The sequence below is a fragment of the Elephantulus edwardii genome, unplaced genomic scaffold (assembly GCF_000299155.1).
Source record: "Elephantulus edwardii isolate Elephantulus edwardi_28Jun2011 unplaced genomic scaffold, EleEdw1.0 scaffold00060, whole genome shotgun sequence".
Lineage (NCBI taxonomy): Eukaryota > Metazoa > Chordata > Mammalia > Macroscelidea > Macroscelididae > Elephantulus > Elephantulus edwardii.
The window spans coordinates 4,868,756-4,890,012 of NW_006399810.1; the positions used below are offsets into that span (position 1 = coordinate 4,868,756).

The 21,257-nt window shown below is 41.1% G+C and overlaps 1 protein-coding gene across 2 annotated transcripts in view; it reads left to right on the plus strand.

The window, feature by feature from the left end:
• The window catches only part of DPP6 (dipeptidyl-peptidase 6), a 1,353,880-nt gene that overhangs the window by 650,524 nt on the left and 682,099 nt on the right, over positions 1 to 21,257 (plus strand). For both annotated transcript variants that reach the window (XM_006887649.1, XM_006887650.1), the window contains exon 3: positions 3,658 to 3,756. In XM_006887649.1, coding sequence (XP_006887711.1) covers positions 3,658 to 3,756 — 99 coding nt within the window. The remainder of the gene's footprint in view (positions 1 to 3,657; positions 3,757 to 21,257) is intronic.

A 21,257-nucleotide genomic window follows, 5' to 3' on the forward strand; every position in this document is an offset into this window, starting at 1 on the left:
GTTTAGGGCTGTTGTGCATAGGGTCGCTATGAGTCGGAAACGACTCAACGGCACATAACAACAACATCAACAGGAAGAAGAATGGGCTATCCACTTCCAAAATAGCAGGCCTTCAAAAACCTATCAAAATAGCAGGCCTTCAAAAACCTATGTACGGCAGAACACACTTAGACTAACAGATATGGCAAATGAGGTGGAGCACTCAAATATGGAAATACAGAGGAGGAGGAAGAGTTGTAAGCAGACATTAGTGATTGGAACATGGAATGTGAGAACCATGAATGTCGGAAAATTAGATATTGTTAAGAAAGAAATATAACACATAAATATTGACTGGCAAAATAAGAAAGACTGGTATGGGGCATTTTGAGTCAGATGATCATATGATCTACTATGCTGGAGATGAAAAAGGTGAGGAAAAATGAGATTGCTTTCATAGTTAAAAAATCACTTCTAGATCCATCTTGAAATATAATATTGTGAGGGAAAGCATAATATTCACACACATACCAGGAAGTTCAGTGAATATCACTATCATTCAGATATTTGCATCAACAATCAGAGCCAAATAAGAGAAAATAGAAGATTCCTACCACCTTTTTGCAATCAGAGATCAATCAAATATGCAATAAAGAGGCATTAATAATAATGAGTGACTGGAATGCAAAAGTTGGGAACAAAGAAGAATGATCAGTAGTTGGAAAACATGGACTTGGTGACAGAAATGAAGATGGAGATAGAATGATAGAATTTTTCACAATCAATGATTTATTCATTGCAAATATGTTTTATAAGAGACAAATGCAGGCTATCCACATGGATTTCACCTGATGGGATTCACAGGAGTAAGACTAATTACATCTGTGGAAGGAACCATTGGAGAAATTCAATATTAGCAGTGAAAACTAGGCCAGATGCTGATTGCTCATATGCAAGCTGAAATTAAAATAAAGAAGGGTAAACCATATCCCTAGGCATCAAAAATGAATTTAAAAACCAACTCAGGAAGATTTGAGGTCTTGACCACTAATGACCAGATAAGCTGTTAGAAGATATCAAGAATATTGTTCATGAAGGTTGCAAAAAGTCATTACAAAGATGGAAGAAGACTAAAATGGATGTCAGAAGAGACTCTGAATATTGCACAGAGAACCCAAAGCCAAGAGAAGAAATCAAGACGTTAAGGAGCTGAATGGAAGATTTTGAAGGACCACTTAGGAAAACAAGACAAAATATTATAATGAAATGTGCAAGTAGCTGGAGTCAGAAAATCAAAAAGGCCAAACTCTATCAGTATTTCTTAAGCTCAAGGAACTGAAGAACAAATTCAAGCCATGAGTTGCAATGCTTAAGAATGCTATGGACAGAATATTGAGTGATTCAGGAAGCATTAAAGGAAAATGGAAGTAGTATAGAGTCATTGTACCAAAAAGAATTGGCTGGCACAGAAGAATTTCAAGAAACAAACAACACAGTTGCACGTGACCAGGAGAGGCAATGGTAATGAAGGAGGACATTCAGGCTGTTCTGAAGGACTTGGCAAAAAAAATAAAGCCCCAGGAATTGATGGAATACCAGTTGGTGTATTTCAGCAAACAGATGCTGCCCTGCATGTGCTCCCCAAGTTGTGCCAAGGAATATGAAGGAAAACTACTTGGCCAACTGACTGGAAGACATTCATATGTATTTATCCCCATTCCAAAAACAGGTGACTCGACAGAGTATGGAAATTATTAAGCAGTATCACTAATATCACACACTAGCAAAATACTGCAGAAGATTAAGCAAAAGTGACAGGAACAGTACATTGACAAAGAACTACTGGAAATGCAAGTTGGGTTTAGAAGAGGTCGTGGCACTAGGAACATTTTTGCCAATGTCAGATGGATCTTGGCAGAAAGCAGAGAGTATGCGAAGAATGTCTATCTGTGTTTCATTGACTATACAAAAACATTCGACTGTGTGGATCACAAGAAATTCTGGCTAACTTTGAGGAAAATGGAAATCCCAGAACACTTGAGAGTGCTTATACGAAACCTATACTTGGACCAAGACAGGGCAAGGAAACACTGCATGTTTCAAAATCAGGAAAGGAGTGCATCAGAGGTACATCCTGTCCCCATATCTTTTCAGTGTGTATGCAGAACAGATCATTCGGGAAGCAGGGCTTTATGAGGAGGATGTGGCATCAAGATTGGAGGAAGAAGACTCATTAACAACCCACAATATGGAGATGACACAACTTTGGTTGTTGAAATTGAAGAAGACCTAAAGTACTTGCTACAAAGGGTCAAGGACCGTAGTCTTCAATATGGATTGAAGCTCAACAGCAAGAAGACAAAGATTCTCATCACTGGGCCATTTGGCAGCACCGTGATAAATGAAAATGAGGTTGTTAGCAGTTACAGCTTGCTGTAACACAATCAACACTTTTGGAATCAACAGTCAGGAAAATAAAAGATGAATTGCATTAGGTAAATCTGCTTTTAGGGACCTTTCTAGAGTACCGAGAAGCAAAGATATCAGTCTAGAGACAACTGTGTGCCTAATCCAGGCCATGGTCTTCTCAGTTATTTGTTATGCTGTAGAGAGCTGGACAATGACTAAGGATGACAGAAGAATTGATGCCTTCAAGTTGTGCTACCAAAGGGTATTGCACAATACTATGGACTGCCAAGAAAGCATATAGATCTTGGAGAGGGTAAAACCAAATCTCTCCTTGGAGGCTAGGATTGTGAAGCTCTGCCTCTCATACTTTTTGCACGTGACCAGGAGAGACAGAGCCTTGAAGAAGGACATCATGCTCGTTGGGTAGAGGGACAGTGCAGGAGAAGACCCCGGATGAGATGGACTGATACATTATCTGGAGCAATGGGGGTTGGTATGTCTGAATTAGTGATACTGGCTCAGGACAGGGAAGGGTTCAGAGCTGCTGTACATAGGGTCAATTTACATTGAAGGCAACTCAATGGCATAAAACAACAATAACGTATATACTATATTTGTTGTTGGGTGTTTTTTGTTTGTTTTTTTTTTTTTTAATTTAAACCTCTTGCTTAGAGTCAACAAGACCTTGAGGAGGGCCTTTGTATTTAAAGTCAGTTGTTATTTTTAGGAGAACATTCTTCTAAGTGGTTGTCAATATGCTACACTGAGAAAACCTGGGTTTGCTGTGATACTGAACCTTGTGTCACTGGGTGTCATATGCCATAACGGATAAGCCATGGTGGACAGTGTTTGGAGAGCACCCAGTTTAAGACATGTTTGGAAGCAGGAGTAGCATCTACTTCCTAAACAGCATGTCTCTGGAAACTCTATGCACTTTGATACCTGCTGATAGTTGTGGAAAGACTTTTAGGTCTTTTGTTCATAGAGTCACTATGAGTCACGCTCGACTCAAAGGCAATCAACAACAACAATATGTTCACACACACACGTATACAAATTTATACACAGTGTGTATAAATATTTATACACAGTATGTATACATATGTGCACATACATATATACACATACACATATGTGCACATACCACTGTGTATAAATTTGTACACGTGCATGTGTGAATATATATACTACGCATACTGTGTCTAAGTGCCAGTGGGTGTGTTATGGTTCTTTCGTTAAAATTTAAACATCTGCTTCATTCTTTTCTAGTGGAAGATAACAGTTTGTCTCAAAAGAAGAAGGTGACTGTGGAAGATCTATTCAGTGACGATTTCAAAATCCATGACCCTGAGGCCAAATGGATAAGCGGTGAGTGTTGGCTGCTGCGTTCTTGAGGAAACACCCATTCTTTTCATACTTTGAGTCTCCTGGACTTGACAGTTTCTCAAGTGTTCTCTTGTGCTGTGGACAGGATCTAGAGAGCTTTACAGTGATGACCATCTTTTTCTCATTCTAAGAACATGTAGATCTGGTGAGATGGAATCTTTCCCCCCGTTTTTGGCATTGTTAAGTCACAGACAATATTGGCACCATGTGATAAGAGGCTGCAGAAATGCCTTCCTCCTGAGTTACCTCCCCACTCAGCCAGCCCCATGCATGGTTGCTAAGCAACAGGAGTCATCCAGGAGCTCAGCTGAGCACCTGCCTTTGCTGTACTCCCCTTGCTTTCACTGGCCACTAGACAGCCAGCCAGGAAAAGCTGAACGAGTTTTTGTTGAAAACTGCCCAGTGGAGGAAACAGTTGAAACAGGTGCACATAGCCAGACAGTGTAATTTTTCTCTCTGGAATAATCTGTGAAAAATCTAATGCTCTTATTTTAGTGAGATTTCTTTTAAACAAAAATGTAGTACCAGCTCATATTATTCTTTTTACTAGCTGCCACAGAGCCCTCCCTGGACTCCCAGTAGCCCCATGCAAACCGAATAAACACTTCCTCATCCTACACCATACTCATGGCTCAGTGACTACTGGCAATTGCGATTCATGAGTTTTCGTGGACTCATGTTTCAAAAATCGATCACCAGGCCTTTGTTCCTGGGAAATCTTAGTCTGCATGCTCCTTTAAAGCTGTTGAGCATCAGGGCATCATGCACCTCCACAGGGTGTTGGTTACACATGAGGAACAGTGAGTGGAAATTGAACCTTCATCTCCCAAACAGCAGGTGAGAATTCTGTCACTGAACCAGCAATACCCCCCATGATGCAGGAGTGAAAGGATTTTAGCATCATCAAAGACTAGTCCAGAACATAGCCAGGGTCCTCCTGTGGGGCCTGTCTTTAAGAGAGTATGCGTAGAAGCGGAAGTGTAAATGCACGTGCTCACTTCCCTCTGGGGCCTGGCCTGCATCCCTCTGGAATTGCCTCATGCTTCTCTCCAGCTGTGTCCTGTGCATTTAGCTTCAGCTCTCTGGGATGCACTTGAGAATTAATCATCAGGTCAGAGAACCTTCACCATGAAATACTGAAGGTCTGGTTCAAACTCTTGCTTTTATAGTAAACGAGGCCCTGAGAGGTTAAGTTCCTTATCTGAGGTCACAGGACTGATTGAAGGCAAAGCGGTGGCTGGAAGCCAGCCTCCTGACTCCTGATTCAGTGTTCTCCTCACTGGACTGTTTCGTTGAGTGACACTAGGTCACTGCGGGGATTTTTTGCCATCAGATTGCGTCTGAAATGCTTTTCATGCTTCACAAACTCTCAGAAATCAATTAGCAATGACTTTTTGCCTTTAGTCTCCTATGCGGGGCAACGGCTTTTCCTTTGTCCTCTGCTGGGGCTTCATCGTTAATTTCTGACCTTTAGATTAGTTCATTTAAAACTGAAAGAAATAAATGAATCTCGGAGGGATGTATTAGATAAAAGAGGATCAGGGAGAAATGAGAAAGGACTTTCTGAATACTAATAGAGGGCATGGAATTTTTTCTTTTTTTAAGAAAACAAATCAGATGAAGCAAAGGTCTTCTTTGTTTAACTAAGAGATTAATTTTCTTTTTTGTGTTGTGACTGACTTAGCATCTGCTCTTAATTTGTGTTTACCTGTTGCTCAAGTAAGTGTGACATGTGGTGTGACATCTAGGTCATGCTCTAGGCCAAGCCACATGATTAAGACCTTATTTCCCTGAAGGAAGCATGTTGTTGTTGTTGTTAGGTGCTGTTGAATCAAGTATGACTCATAGCAACCCTATGAACAACAGACCTAAATCCTGCCCTTTCCTTTACCATCCTCATCATCTCTGGAGAACTTGAGCTCAGTGCTGCAGTCACAGTGTCAATCCACCTCTCTGGGAGTCTTTGTCTCTTTCATTAACCCTCCATCTTTCACGGATGATGTGTCTTTCCAAAGAATATTCCCTCATAGTACAGGATAGAGCAGGGTTTAGGGCTGTTGTACATAGGGTCGCTATGAGTCGCAAACGACTCGACGGCACATAACAACAACAACAACAACAACATTCCCTCATAGATGGTGCAAATTGTTAACATGCTCGGCTACTAACAGAAAAGTTGAAGGTTTTGAGTATACTAAAAAGTACAGAGGAAGAAAGGCCTGGTGAACTACTTTTGAAAAATCTACCATTGAAAAGTCTATGGAGCCCAGTTCTGATCTAACAGGCAAGGGCTTTCCATGAGTCAGAATCAACTCAAAGGCAACTAGTTTTATTTTCCTTAAGGAGTCAGTGTTGTGTTCTGGAGGGAGAAAATGAGCAGCTAAATGTATGACTAAGGATGATGAAGAATTGATGCCTTTGAGCTGTGGTGCTGGAGAAGAGTATTGAATATACTACAGACTGCTAAAAGAACAAACAGACTCAACCTGGAGAGGGTGAAACCAGGCTACTCCTTGGAGACAAGGATTCTGAAGCTTCATCTGACATACTCTGAGCATATCGCAAAGAGGGACCAGTCATTGGAGAGGGACATCATATTTGGAAGGGTGGAGGGGACAGCACAAGAGAGGAGAACCCCAGATGAGATAGATTGACTCAGTGGTCTGGGTAATAAGGGTGAGTGTGTCAGAGACAATGAGGTTGGCTCAAGATAGAGTTCAGGGCTGTTGTACATAGGGTCACTATGGGTCACAGCAAATTGATAGCACTTAACAACAACAAACAACAAAAATTGCAATTCTGACACATAAAATACATACAGTAGAATTATGTTTTGCTAATTCTTACTGAAGAAGTGTTTCAGAGAAGATATATGAACTGGATCTTAAGAGGATGTTTATGTTTGCTAATTAGAGAAAGCAGAGGTGAGGCTTCTGAAAAAATCTGAGATATACATTTGTCTGTATTAACCTTGATAAGAAATGCCAAGAGTAAGGTGTTACCAATTGAACTCTGTCTCCACAATCTATCGATGCTCTGGCCCTTATATATAGGAAATGATCCTGTTTGGAAATAGAGTTGTAGTATTTCATGAGTAACGCCCAAGAAGAGTCAATTCTAAACCTGTTCATTTTTAAATGATGTAAAGAGGCCTCAGAGACACAAATAATTACTGATATCACCAGAAATTAACTGAGTCTTACGCAAACTATTCCTAATGTGGGGTTTTAACCCCCAGAACTGTGAGGCAACACATCTCTCTTCTTTTGGCCACTTGCTTTTATGATTCTTCTGCCATAGTAGCTCTAGGTAACTAAGATAGAACCTGAGGAAAAGCATTAAAAAAAATTAAAGGTAGAAGAAATTTGCCTGACTACTAAATCTGTTCCCACTCTCGTGGCAGCTCCATGTGTGCAGAGTTGAAGTTTCCTCTGAGGTTTGATTTTTTGTTTTGTTTTGTTACTTTTCAGATGAAGATTGCTAGGCCTTTCTTCCAAGGCATGTTTAGAAAAAGTCACACCACTAACTTTTCATCTAGTCCTTAAGTGCTTAACCATTTTTTTTATCAAATTACAGGGACACCAGCATTGTTATGTTGTTATTAGGTGTCTGTAAGGTGACTATAAATTCATAGAAACCCCATGAACAGATCTGAACCTTGTCCTATCCTATCCCATTTTCGCAATCTCTGATACATTGGAGTCCATTGTTCCAGTCATTATGCTGGTCCATCTTGTTGAGGCTCTTCCTCTCTTTCCTGACCCTCCACTTTACCCCTCATGATATCTTTTTTCAAGGACTGGCCCCTCCCAATATCATGTTGAAAGAAAGTGAGATGAGGTTTCACAATTCTTAACCTCCAAGGAGCATCATAGTTGCATTTCCTCCAAGAAACACTTGTTTGCCCTTTAGACCATTTATGGAGCATTCAGCACTCTTCTCCAGTAACAGCTCCACTCTGACATGTTTCCAGAAGTGGTATGGATCAATATTTTTATACAAGGAAATGTATAAACAGATCCAAGGAAGTATGAGAACCGGGAGCTTCCAAAGGAGCCCAAGATGATTCATAGCACAAGGAATATATGTGCCATGAACAAGTTTTTACTAAAGGGGAATGGAGGAGCCCAGGGATATGAGCGGAGGAGATAGCCTAGATTATCTTCATATTTATGAAACTGGAAGCTGATACAAGAAATCCAGAAATGGTCCTGTGTCCAGTAGAGGCTGCCTTGTTTGTGGAGGTGAATCTACTAATAAAGACCTCCTGTAATTTTAAGTAAAAATGGTATTCAGCAGCTTTCTTAGGAGGGTTTTTCTTTTGTAAAGCTACATGCTAGGAGTGATTATTTTCTCCAAACACCAGGACATTCTGGGGCTGTAAATCATATGGCAGAAGATTGTCAATATTTGTCCCGTGGAGCAGCTTGTAGATTCGAACCCCCAGACTTTGGGCTGGCAGCACATCGTCTTATCCAGTGGTCTACAAGAGCTCCCTAGATATACATATTCCCTGTATTAGTTTTTACTGTTCCCTTCCTTTGTTTTCCCTTGTTCCTCTCCCTGATCATCCCCTTTCTTCATGTTTCTTGAGGGGAAAATAGCTTAAAGTTAATTTAGTAATTCTGTAATGATTAACTGATCCCTTGTCACTGATTTTAAAAAATATTATAGTTTATTAATTTGTGTTTGCACACACACTCAAAAAAAATCTGGTGGATTCGTGGTAATGAGTAACTCTGCCAACCCAAGGTCCGCAGTTCAAATCTACTAGCTGCTCTACAGGAGAAAGATGGGAAATCTCTTCCCTTGTGATTTACTGGCTCTAAAACCTGCTAGAGGCCCAGCTATAGGTCAGTTCCAAGTCAACTGTAAATGGCAACAAGAAGAAATAACAAGATGACAGAAGAAACTCTGAAAATGGAACTAAAGCATTGAGGAGACAAAATAGAGGGGAGAAAAGCAGAAGAAAAATAGAGGAACAGAAGATACTAGAGGGCAGCTCCAGAAGACATGCCAAAGTAGCATAACAGAATATGCAAAGAGCTGGAGTTGAAGAATAAAAGTTAAAAAACGAAAGAACTTCCTAGGCATTTCTCAAATTCAAAGAACTGAAAAACAAATCCGAGCCTCAAGTTGCAATACTGAGAGAGAATGAGAGATAACGATGGACAAAACTTTAAATGATCCAGGAAGTTTCAAAAGATGATGAAAGGAATACATAGAGTCACTGTACCGAAAAGAATTGGTTGACACTGAAAAATTGCAAGAAGTACCATATGGATAAGAACAAGTAATAATGAAGAAAGAAGTTCAAGCTGCACTGAAGGCATTGGTAAAAAAATAAGGCCTCAGTAATCCACTGAACCAATTGACAGCATCAAGATAGATGGAGAAAAGTTTGAAATTGTCATTTGAATTGACAGTTAACACCCTTAGTACCAGAAGTCAGGAGATCAGAAGACATTTTTTTTTCTTGGTTTGATTTTTGCATTTGGAAAGTGTGCTGTTAGGAGCCTCTCCAAATTGTTGAGGACTAATGATATCAGTTTGAAAACTGAGGTGTACCTAATTCAGGCCAAAGTCTTTTCCATCACTTACTATGCATCCGATGACTGGACAGTGGATAAGAATGACAGAAGTATTGATGTCTCTGAGCCATGGTGTTGAAGAAGAGTACTCAGTATCTCATGGATAAACAGGTATATCTGGGACAGAGTGCAACCAAATGTTCCTTGGAAGCAAGGATGACAAAGCTTCATCTCACATACTTTGGCCACGTTGCTTGAAGTGGCTATGCCTTAGAAGGGAACATCATTCTTGGAAAGATGGAAGGTCAGCAAAAGAGAGGAAGACCCTCAACAAGATGGATTGGCACAGTGACTGCAGCTCATTTGTGTCAGAGACGATAAGCATGATGCACAATAAGACAGTGTGAAGATCTGTTGTTCATAAGATAACTAAGAGTTGTACTCAACTCTACAGCCTCTAACTACAAGTAGTGTTGTTGTTGTTAAGTGCTGTTGAGTCATAGACTATTTGTACGACCCACCACTTCTACATCTAAGTCTATTTCAATTTGAGAGCTCCACCAAACACTGCCCACCATGGGTAACCATTATTGAATTTTGCACATCAATGTCAAAGTGTTTACCATCACAGCAACCAGGAATTAACTCTGTAAAGCAAATTGGCAGACCAGTGCTATACTAATTAGAAGAATGCTTGATTGAAAAACTGTTAAAACAGGCCCAAGATGTGCAGGCCACTCATCTTCCCAAACTGGTAACCAAATGCCTTTTTAAATATGAGGCCAAATCCAATCAGCTCACACCCAATTGCAAGCAACAGTCTCGCTCAAGCCTCAGCCAAAACAGAAAATACACCTTTGTAGAATCCAACTGTTCCACTCTTCTTCTTGAACAACAAGTGATAAGAAATAAGAATTTATGCTTGTAAAATGTTGCAGTACTGTGATGAGGTTTAAAAGCTATTAGGATATTCTGTATTGATTCAGTAAGGACACAATGAGTGCATGTAATGTAGTAATTAGATTGCTGGGGCCATTGCCACTGTGTTGACATCATTATTATCACCAATGTCTTCACCTTCCCCTCCAACTCTACCACTACAACTATTATCATCAGGTGACACCACTTCCTCTATACCTTCAACTCTACCACCCCCCAACCCCCACCCCATCACCATCACCACCCCCACTACCCCCCAACCCCCATCATCATTACTATTGTCCTCATCATAATTATCATCTACAAGACACTTATTATATCTTACACTCCAGGCTAAGTATCCTACATATAATCATCTTTAAATTTTTTAAATAACATTTTTGTTTTATACTAGTTTACTTAATTATTTTGTAAAGATATGAAAACAGACATATAGGATGAATAAATGATTGTATTATACAGTAGCAAACTTTAGGCTTCAATTTAAATCTCCCTGGTTTTTTTTATAAAGGCTGTCTATCCTACATTGAATAGCAATCTCAGTCTACTATTTGCAAACAATTATTTCCTAGTCTTTCCAGCTTTGTTGTATGTGAAAGGAGTCCTGTTGGAGTGATAGTTAAAATGTTTCCCCGTCAATCTCAAGGTCAACAGTTCTAACCCACTGGGTGTTCCTCAAAAGAAAGATGAAGCAGTTTGCTCTGCGAAGTTTTACAGTTACAGAAACCCTGTGGGGAGTTTCTGTTCTGTCTGTCGGGTCGCTATGATTTGGAATCAATGTCCCAGCAGTGGCTATAGGTTGTCAACAGTTCTGATTTACTGCCATCCCTTAGATTCTCTGTTCTCAATCCCTTATTCCCATGATGCTTTTTTTAAAAGTAACAAAACCTAAATGAGAAGGGGAAAAAAATGGTATAATTCCCCACAGAGAGAAACATTTTCTTTTTTTCAGTGCGCATTACTAACTACTATCAACAAACATATTTTGGTGTTCATATCAGAGTTAATAGCCTAGAAATAAAACATTATCAGGAGGAAATATACTGGGCAAGAGTTGAATTCCCTCTCATCCATTTGATATGAAAGGTTTAGCTGCTTTAATCTATCTTTCCCTGAAAATGATTGTACAACTCCCTTAAAACTCTGTGAAGTCCTAGGCCCTTGTATTCACCACACATATCTCTTCAACTGCAGACACCAAAGGAGGTTTGCAGAATAAGAACACAGACAACCTACAAAGACACACTCTGAGCCTTGTATTGCAAAGAAAAGGCCCACTGTTCCTGATGTTGGCTAAAACGTAGTTGCTGCACTTGTTTGCTTAACTGTGTAAGATCTTCTATCTATTATAACAAATACATTGCTCTTCCCCACCTTCCAGATCTCCCTCTGTGCTGTGCCACTGGTAATGAGGTCCTCTGGTTACTTCAGATCTGTTTACAGGGACAGTCATCCCAACTCTCAGTGTTACTTCCCTTTCCAACCCTTCTCCTCTCACATTGTCTGGGCATGGATCAGTGACCTGAAATCTGCCCTAAGCTACTGAAGAACTGAAGGAAGAGGAGTTTGATTATGGGGTTACTGAGGCAAATCTCTGGGGGGCCTGAGAGCAGGCTCAAGTCTCTTTGCCTCACAGAGGGATGCAGGCACTTTCATGACTGGAACACAAAGGCTATTCTGAGACCACTTTAGCCAATGTAACATAAAGTGGACTTAGCAAGCAGAAATGATGTAGCGGCAAACAAGAGCATGGCCATCTTAGACCTTGCACACATCCACCCTCCATCATCACTCTCAAATGATCTTATCTATCAGTAGGAAGCTTGCAAATATTTTCATCATCACACCTGTCTCCTACCAGCACCTGCACCTGCTACATGCCCTTCCTCCCAGCATTAACCACAAGTGCTCCTTCCATGATCTACCTAACTAAACCCCTTACGACTAGATGTCATCACTTTTCACTTGAGGAAGAAGTACTATTGTCTCCTTCCTCCCTTAGGCCCTCCCTTTTCTATTTTGTATCAGCTTATTCCCTTCTTAAATACATGCAAAACATTCATCTTGATGTCACATTTCCTGGCAGGTACTACCTGATTATTCTAACACCCTTTGCAGCCCTGAATGTAATCTCCTCTTCAATTCCCTTCCTCCCATTCTCAGCATGTCACCCAAACCTCTGCTCAAACTCAAAAACCAACTCATTACCGCAGGGTTGAAAGGGTCATTGTTCCAATCTCCAGTTGAGGTCACTCGCAACTTAACTAAAAACTCGACATTTTGTCATCAAATCAGAACCAACTCATAATTGACCCTCCAGTGGGTTTTCATAGGCTTTAAAGCCATGAGAGAAGATTGCTCATCTTTCTCCCTTGCAGTGGATTTGAACAACTTGCCTTTGGATTGGCAGCACAAGTTCTTACCCACCAGAACTCCCTAGGTAACCTCAGGTCTCCAGTTTCAGAAGCCACTTCCCATCTTATTTTCTAACAGCAGCATTTGACATTGGGGGTGACCTCCTCTGCCCTGATGGTTTTTCACTTGCCTTCTAGTTAATCCCATGCTCTCGCTTTTCTGCTGACCTCGTTGATAGTTTTCTCCAACTTCCTTACCAGTGTTCCCATCTCCCAGACTTTGATATTGGTGTGTCCTGGACCTCACCAGAGAACTTTGGGTCTCCCCTTCCATTGCTACACACACACACACACACACACACACACACACACACACACACGCTGTGATTTCTTCCTCTCTCATCACCATGTGCTTCTATTTATAGCTCCATTCTAGACTGCTGTCCTGAACTCAATCCACACAACCCACCTTTCTACTTGAGTGCCTTATATAGATAGTATAGTCTTAGCCATAATCTTTTCCTCTGAAAAACAAGCAAAATAACAGAAAACTGGCCTATTCACAACCTCCCATCATAGCTGACAGGAAATTCTTCTGGTTGAACAAGTTTTTAAACAACCCCCAAAAACTTGCAATTATTCTTGGCTTTTTTTGCTTACACCTCACATCTAACCACTTGTCATGAAATTCTGTCAGGTCTGCATTCAAAATAAGCGGTGCCCATCTTAGACCCAGGTAGGCTTTTAGGCCCTTGAGAGACATTGCTCATATTTGACCCAGCCAACTGAAAAGGATATGGGATCAGGCAAGTGATAGGCAGTAGTGCATTCTTCTCTGGCCCCTCAATTAATTCTCAGTTGCAAGGAGAATGGGGTCACTGAAGTGGCTGTGATATCATTTTTAGACTGCCAACCTTTAGATATCTGACATCTTGAGTTCTCATTTCTTCTCACTGTTTACCTTCCACAGGGAAAAAAAAATCACACCTGTCACTACCTCCCAGCCTGATGACTGTGTTGCCCTTTGTAGCTTGAAACAAACATCCTTCCATGACAGGCAACTCATCTCCTTGACTTTGGACACTATCCCAGCCTGCTGCCCTTTGCTTCTTGAAACAAACATTCTTCCATGGCCGTCATCTCATCTCTGTGACTTTGACTACTTTCCTTATGTCAATAAGTTTCTATAACGTAGCTCCAACTCACATGTTCTTCTGAGCTATAAGCACGTGTGGTCATCTGTCCACTAGAACGTCCTAGGGACACCATAGATTCACATGTCCAGTGCTAGTGAATCTTCCTCAAACTCTGTACTCACAATGTGAGAACTTTCAGTGACACCCTGTGACTTTCTTTTTTCCCCTCTTTTAAATTTTATATTAGTTTGCTTACAAAGTTTGTATACATTTTACTTCACACTATTTTTTATATTATGTTTCATATAATCATTATCATGAATTATGTTTTATAAAATTTATCACCATTGAAACTTGCCCATCATTACTCTGTCTTTTCAAGTCGCTGCTGGACCCTTTCCATTTCCTTCACCCCTTCCTTCCACCCACCAACCCCTTCCCTCCTTGGGTCCCCATACTTGTTTTATTAGTTAGCCTTCTATTTTTACAATAATGGTCTTATGCAGTATTTTTCATTGTGAGACTGAGTTAATTCACTTAGCATAATGTTGTCCATCTCACCCCCAGTGACAGAGACAAAGTTTAGTATGTCAGAAAGCAACAAATTTTGGAGCTGATGTGGAGAAGTGGGAACCCTCCACACTGTTGGTGGGATTTTAAAATGGTACAACTACTCTAGATGACAGTTTGGTGTTTCCTCACAAAGTTGAATATAGAAACTCCATATGACCCAGCTATTTTACCCCTAGGAATATATCTCTGTGACTCTTAGATGAGGCAGACCATTCTGATTCCAAGTCCCTCTGCTTCTTCTGTAAATTATCTACTCACTTCTCCACCTGATCCTTTGACAGCCTCCCAGTTTGTTTTTTTTTTTTTTTCCTCTTAAGTTTAACTTATTTTGATTGTTTCAGAAGTCCACAGTTTTTTATCCTTGGGGTTCTTGCATAGGCTAATCTTTCTGACTAGAATATTCCCTTGCTACTTTCTGACAATAAATAAGCACCCGCTCCTGTCAAATGTGTCACATTATGCTACAGATTCCAGCTGCTTCATGTCATTCCCCATCCTGACCGTCACAGAGCCACCTGTAATCTGGCTCTGGAAAGTCTCTGTAGTCTCATCTTCCACCTCTCTGCCACAGTACCCTACTTGCTCTAATTGTTCCTGCCATGTTGTTGTTATGTGCCGTTGAGTTGCCTGTGACTCATAGCAACCCTGTGTACAACAGCCTTAAACCTTGCTCTATCCCTTGTCAATCTCACTGTCTCTGACACACCTATCCCTATTACACCAGTGACTAAATGAATCCACGTCATCGAGGGTCTTCCTCTTCTGCGCTGTCCCTCTACCCTCCCAAGCATGACGTCCCTTTCCAAGGATTGGAATCTCCTCTCTTTGCAATATGTCCAAAGTATGTCAGATGGAGCTTCAGAATCCTTGCCTCCAAGGAGTAGCCTGGCTTCCCCTTCTCCAGGATGGACTTGTTGTTCTCTTAGCAGTCCATGGTATATTCAATACTCTCTCCAGCTCCACAGCTGCTTTTCACTCTGCCTAGAAAGCTCTGTCCCTGTATCTGTTCATGACTTAAGTTCTTCTCATCATTAGTGTCTTTGATTAAAGAATACCTTCTCATGGAGGCCTTCTGTTGTTGTTGTTGTTGTTAGATGTCCTCAAGTTGCCTTTTACTCATAGCAACCCTATAAACAATAGATCAAAATCTTGTCCTATCCTGTGCCATCTTCACAATCTCTGCTGGGCTTGATCCCATTGTTGTCAATCTATCATGTTGATTGTCTTTATCTCTGCCTCTGATCCTCTACCTTACCCAGAATTATGTGTTTTTCCAAGAACAGAGCTCTCTTAACAACCTAATGTCCTCTTACTGCTGTGTGTCAAGGCTCTCACTTTTTAAAGCTTCTTATTACCACTTACTGTGAGATGAAATTTTGTTTGTTTATTCCTGGTCTCCATTCTTCCACTATAAGTTCAGTGAAGGCGTGAAAATTATCTGTATTATTCACTGCTGGGTCCCCAGAGGTTAGGATTGTTCTTGCTATATTGTCATTCTAAAAAAAAATATCCACAAATAAACACATGAATGCAAGGAGCATTACTCACTGAAAGCCAATGTCTAGATGTTACATACAAAATATTTTAAAAGCCAACATAAAACTGCATCTGATATGGCAAAAAAAAAGCGATACTAGCTGCAAGTTAGATTAAAATTGAAAAAGAAAGTAGGCATACAGAATGAAGAACCAGTCATGGAACTTGAGGTGGTTTGGAAGGAAGGTTTAAAACTTAGTTTCTGTCTCAGGTCATTACACAGGACCGCTCCTGTCTCAGGAGATAGATGTAATCATAAACAAGTTTGAATTAAAAAAAGAAAGAGAGATCTTTTCTCTTACGTAGAATTTCTCAACCTCAGCACTCTTGATTTTGAAGATAAGACAATTATTTTTTTTGTGGGGATTAACCCTAACATTGTAGGTTATTGAAAAATATCTCTGACCACTACAGTAGGTGAATTAGCACATCTAACCCCTCTCCCTATAGTCATGACAGTAAAGGATGTCTTCATGCATGGATGGCCAGACGTTCTCCCATCAACGACATTACTCATGATTCAGAACCAACAGGCTAAAGATATCCAGACATGCCTGGCTCTAGAGGTTCAAACGATGCCATCAAACGTGACATTTTCCATCATTTGACTCCATTCTTCTTACTCTTGAGTTTGCCTGATTCTCTGAGACTACCTACAAGACCATAGTCAACAATGTCAACCTGCATGCTCCTAAATTCAAGTCTGGTGAAAAAGTGAAAGTATTTCCAGGATTTTAGACACAAAGCTAGGTCTAACTCTACCAGATACAAATGAGGTTCCTGGGCTTCTCCTTGAATCATTTATTCTATTCAGAAGCTTCTGTACTCACTGTGAGTCTTAGTTTTAGCTGAGCATTTTGAGTCACGAGACTGCCAGGGACCACCTTGAGCACTAGTCCACATGGAAGAATATAAGATGGGAATCACAGGTAGCCAGCAGGGAAGCATCATGGGAGTTTCTCTTCATGGAGGTCCTTATGGTTGTCCACAACGCAAGTGACTCCACTGTCAAAGGAGCATATCCTCTCCAAGTGACAGTGTCCATGCAAGGATTTCCACATTGGCAGGCATGAGGTCCACAGGAGTCATATTCTGGTAACATCCTAGAGGTGTTAACATCCAGGGTTCTCACAAAGGCTTTACCACGTAGAGGAGTCACTGTGCCTGGTGAATGCCTGTTGAAGTACAAATTTTCTATCAGAGGTAGTTAAAAAGTGCTTCCTAGCAATACATGTGACACCTGCCATCTTATCAGAGTTGTAGGATAAAATTGCTAATCCATTCACTACCCACCTATGTCCATTATGAAATTTACCTGGACCAGGAAATGAAGATGAGTCTTTGGTAGTGGAAAGGTGAATGAGTTTCTAGCAGATAAAACCACTGCAGATTGAAGGTACTAGATAGTAACAGAGTCAGAGCCAATTTTCAAGTGCAGAGGACAGTAATGAGATTGTTTTGTAAGAGCAGAGTGTGTGTGTGTGGGGGGCACAGTTCTAGGACCTTGGGTTAGAACAGGTAAAGGAACTATTATTCTGTTGAAGCTGACAACTTAGTGTGGGAAATTGCACAACTAACCAGTAGATGATGGACAATCTATCAGGGAATGATAGGTGCTATGAGAATAAATCAGATTCAAAGAGGCATGCTTTTTTCGATAGAATGGTTAAGAATCTTTCTTCATGAAGTGATTTTGAACAGAAATTTGAATGTAAGAATCAGAAAGAACCTGGGAGGAAGCATTGGGTCAGAGTAGATTAGCAGGTCTGAAGGTTGTGATGTGGGAGTCTGCTGCATCTGTATAGGGATGGTGAGTAGATAGAGAATGAGAGGATAAAAGATGAGACCGCCCTCAAAGCTGAGGGCAGATGATCCAGCATCCTGGGGGATGAGAGTGTGCACGTGAGTTACTGATAAGTGCCATTATGTTGATTTTGAATCATGGTAACAGAGTGGAATCATTCCACAGGGGGTTTTTTTGTTTCTTTACAGGAACATATTGGCAAGTCTTTCTCCTGAGAATCAACTAGGTGGGTTTGCATCCCTTGCTTTTAGGGGGCTTTGGTGGCCTAGAGGTGGAGGGAGTCACATTGCTTATCCAAAGGCCACACCTCTCTGAATGTTTGAATTCACACGGGAGAAAGATAGACTGTCTCCTGCCATGTGATTTAGAGACTTGGAAACCCACTAGAGGTTCAGCTATGAGTATCTTCCAACGCCTCACTCTTAACCATTGAGTCACAGGGCAAATGTTAGGGATAGAGTTTGGAAAAGCTAAGGAGTTCTATTTGCCCTGTTGGAGTAAGAGTTATAGAATAGTGAGATGATGTGGTGAAGTTTAGGTTTGTGTAACATAAACACATACACACACACACACACACAACTTTATTATGTACATTATTACATATTCATTATCCTAAATTAGAAAAGCAATTTTAAAAGGTAATGAAAATCACCCGTACCTCTACCAGCTTGAAATAATTGCTTTTAAATTTTACACTCGAGTGCTCAGATAATGTAATATGTGGTATAGGGAGTGGTTGTCAGATTGGAACCAACTCATAGCTGATCCTTCATAGGTTTTCAAAGGCTATAAATCACATGAGAGTAGTTTGCTCACCTTTCTCCAGCAGAGATGCTGATGGATTTGAAATACCAGAGGGACGGAATTAGCCTCTGGAGGTCCTCTGTGGAATAATGCTAAGCTTATTAATGGAGGACTGGAAATAGGAGTGGCATCCACTTCCTAAATAACTTGCCTCTGGGAAACTCTGTGTACTTTGATAAATGTCGATAGTTGGAGAGAGGCTTCAGGCCTTTTGTTCATAGGGTTGCAATGAGTCGTACTACACTTGAAGGCAATCAACAACAATAATAATAATCATAACAGTAACAACAACATCACCACTAATGTAGGGATGCTTATGACATGTGCTAGCAATATATTTCCATGTAAACAAATATGCATTTGCACTGGCATTTTAATATCTCAATGATCTTGCACTCGATGTGCTAGCCTCCTGATGCTGAACATTTAGCCTGTGAACAGACATAAAGTGACAGCGAGATCTTGAATGGGCTTGCCAGCTGAGGAGAGGTAGCAGCTGGGGAGAGGAACAGTCAAGGCTGATGCAGAAATGTTCAGCCTGGTTAGCTGGGGTGGTGATTCTATTGACAGAGTCAGCTTCTGTGACTAGGTAATGAGTTCCGAATAGAGGTTGATGAAAATATAACTCCATGGAAATGCTTTTAAAAAAAAAATAATGAGAAGTGAGAATAAAGCAGGGTGAGAAGTCAGAGCCACTGGGAGAAACGTGAGGTGCGTTCATTAAAGCAGTATTGTTGCCGCCTCCAGAAAAAAGAATGCAGGAGCAAAGAGCTCCTTGAGGGACCCTGAGAAGTGGTGGGAAAGGCAGCTGGACAGAACACTGTAACACTGCAGACAGTCTGGGGGGAGGGAGCGAGGACGCTCTGCTGATGTTGTAAGGCAGGTGTAGAATATGTCTGTGACAGATGATCAGACAAGGCCACATGCTCCACTCAGCCACCAGAATCACGTTTCCAGTGAGTGATCTGAACAATTGAACTTAGAGTCAGTTTGTGTGTCACCCATCAGTCAGGCTGACTTATGGGACTAGTGACTGCCATTGTTATTGTTAGTTGCCGTCAAGTTTGCCGTCAAGTTGACTCTGACTCGGGGTGACAAAAGAGCAAAACACTGTGTGATCCTGTGCCATCTCCTTAACTAGGAGTGTTTGAGCCCATGGATTTTGCTGTTGGGTTAGTTCATCTCATCCATCGATGGTTTTCTTGTTTTCACTGACCCTCTGCTTCACCCAACATGATATCCTTGTCCAGTGATTGCTATCAGTTTGCCACACTGTGCTGCTGCTGGGATGCTGGAAGCCAGGCAGCCTGTATTTCAGACACCCAAGGGGGCCAGGTTTTAGCAGAGCTTCCAGAATAGGAAGAAAAGGTTTTAGCAGAGCTTCCAGAATAGGAAGAAAAGCCTAGCAATCTATTTGCAAAAATTAGTCAATGAAAACCTTGTGGATTTTAATGACAAATGCCCTCTTATTCATCTTGTCTCTAATTTATTTTTTCTTGTTTCTTATTTATCTCCTAGTGTGGGAAATGTTAACTATAGAAAGAATAAAATGTGTCTGTATTTAAAAGGTTTTCCACTACCCCTTCAGCGAACCTTTAAAAAGCAGAAAAGCCTCCTGACCAGTGCACTCGGGCCGCTCTGCACAGGTCACCAGATGCTCTACCACCTGGCGACACCCCTGGGTGAACACATTTGCCTTTGCAGCTTGGCTTTTTGAAGGCAGCCTGGGCTGAACCTTGGAAATGCCACGCTGAGCCCTGAGCAAGCTGAGCCCCTGCATCCTTCAGGGCATCAGTGCGGGGCTCCCAGTATCTTTGGGATTCAGGCAGCTCCAAGGGCTGATTCGAGACGCTGCTCCAAACCTGATTAGCTTGTCTGCAGGCACCAGATGGAACTTGGCTTCACCTCTCATTCCTACGCTCTTCTCCCTAGGCTCATTCAACTCTGGTCTAAATGCCGTAGAGACCATTGTGAAGGCACCCAAATCAGAATCACTTGCTGCCTGTGTTTGTTTATGCTCATTTCCATTAATCCAGACACTTGTTATAAGAGAGCCCTCTGTGTCTCTGGGATGCAATCCTAGAGAGACTGTAAAATTGGAGAAAATTGCTTCCTTTGAATGTAGGAAAATATCAGCTGGCGGGTTGATGCCAGCAAAGTATATGTTTTAGAAGATAAAATTGGAGTTAGTGCACAGGGCTCAAAGCAACTTGATTTCTATATTGGTTTTATCCTCTTTCCTTTTGTTAGTCTGTGAAAGCAGGAGGATTTTCCTATTTTATAAAGCTTGTGGGTTAGGTGGAGGGGGAGAATTGAAGTGTAAAAGGCTTTGAGCGTTTCTACTGCTTTTGGAAGGCCACGTTTTCCAACTGAAATTGTTAAGTCTTAGAACTGTGGAGAGTGGCAGAGTTCCTTTGGGAAGTGCAATCAGTGTATGTATACCTGTTGTCCTGTAGGAATGTTGGGGAGGAGTCTGTGGGCCACAAGTGGTCAAGGGCCTGAGGATAGACCCAAAGGCTAGCAATTCAAAGCCATTCAGAGATACCTTGGATGACAAGCTGGTTTATCAACCTATTAAAAGTGATGGCCTTGAAACCTTGTGGAGCAGTTCTACACAGCATGCCTCGGGCCACCGTGAGCCCGAAGTGGCTTGAAAACAGCTAACAGCATCATGGAAAGGCCCCCGAAAGGCAGATTTTAAAAACACCCCAATGTTCTTTGAAGGAGCAGTGAAAAGATAGAGAAAACAAAAGGAATTATTTGAAGCTATTACAAAAAATGGCTGTGCCTTACCAAAAAAAAAAAA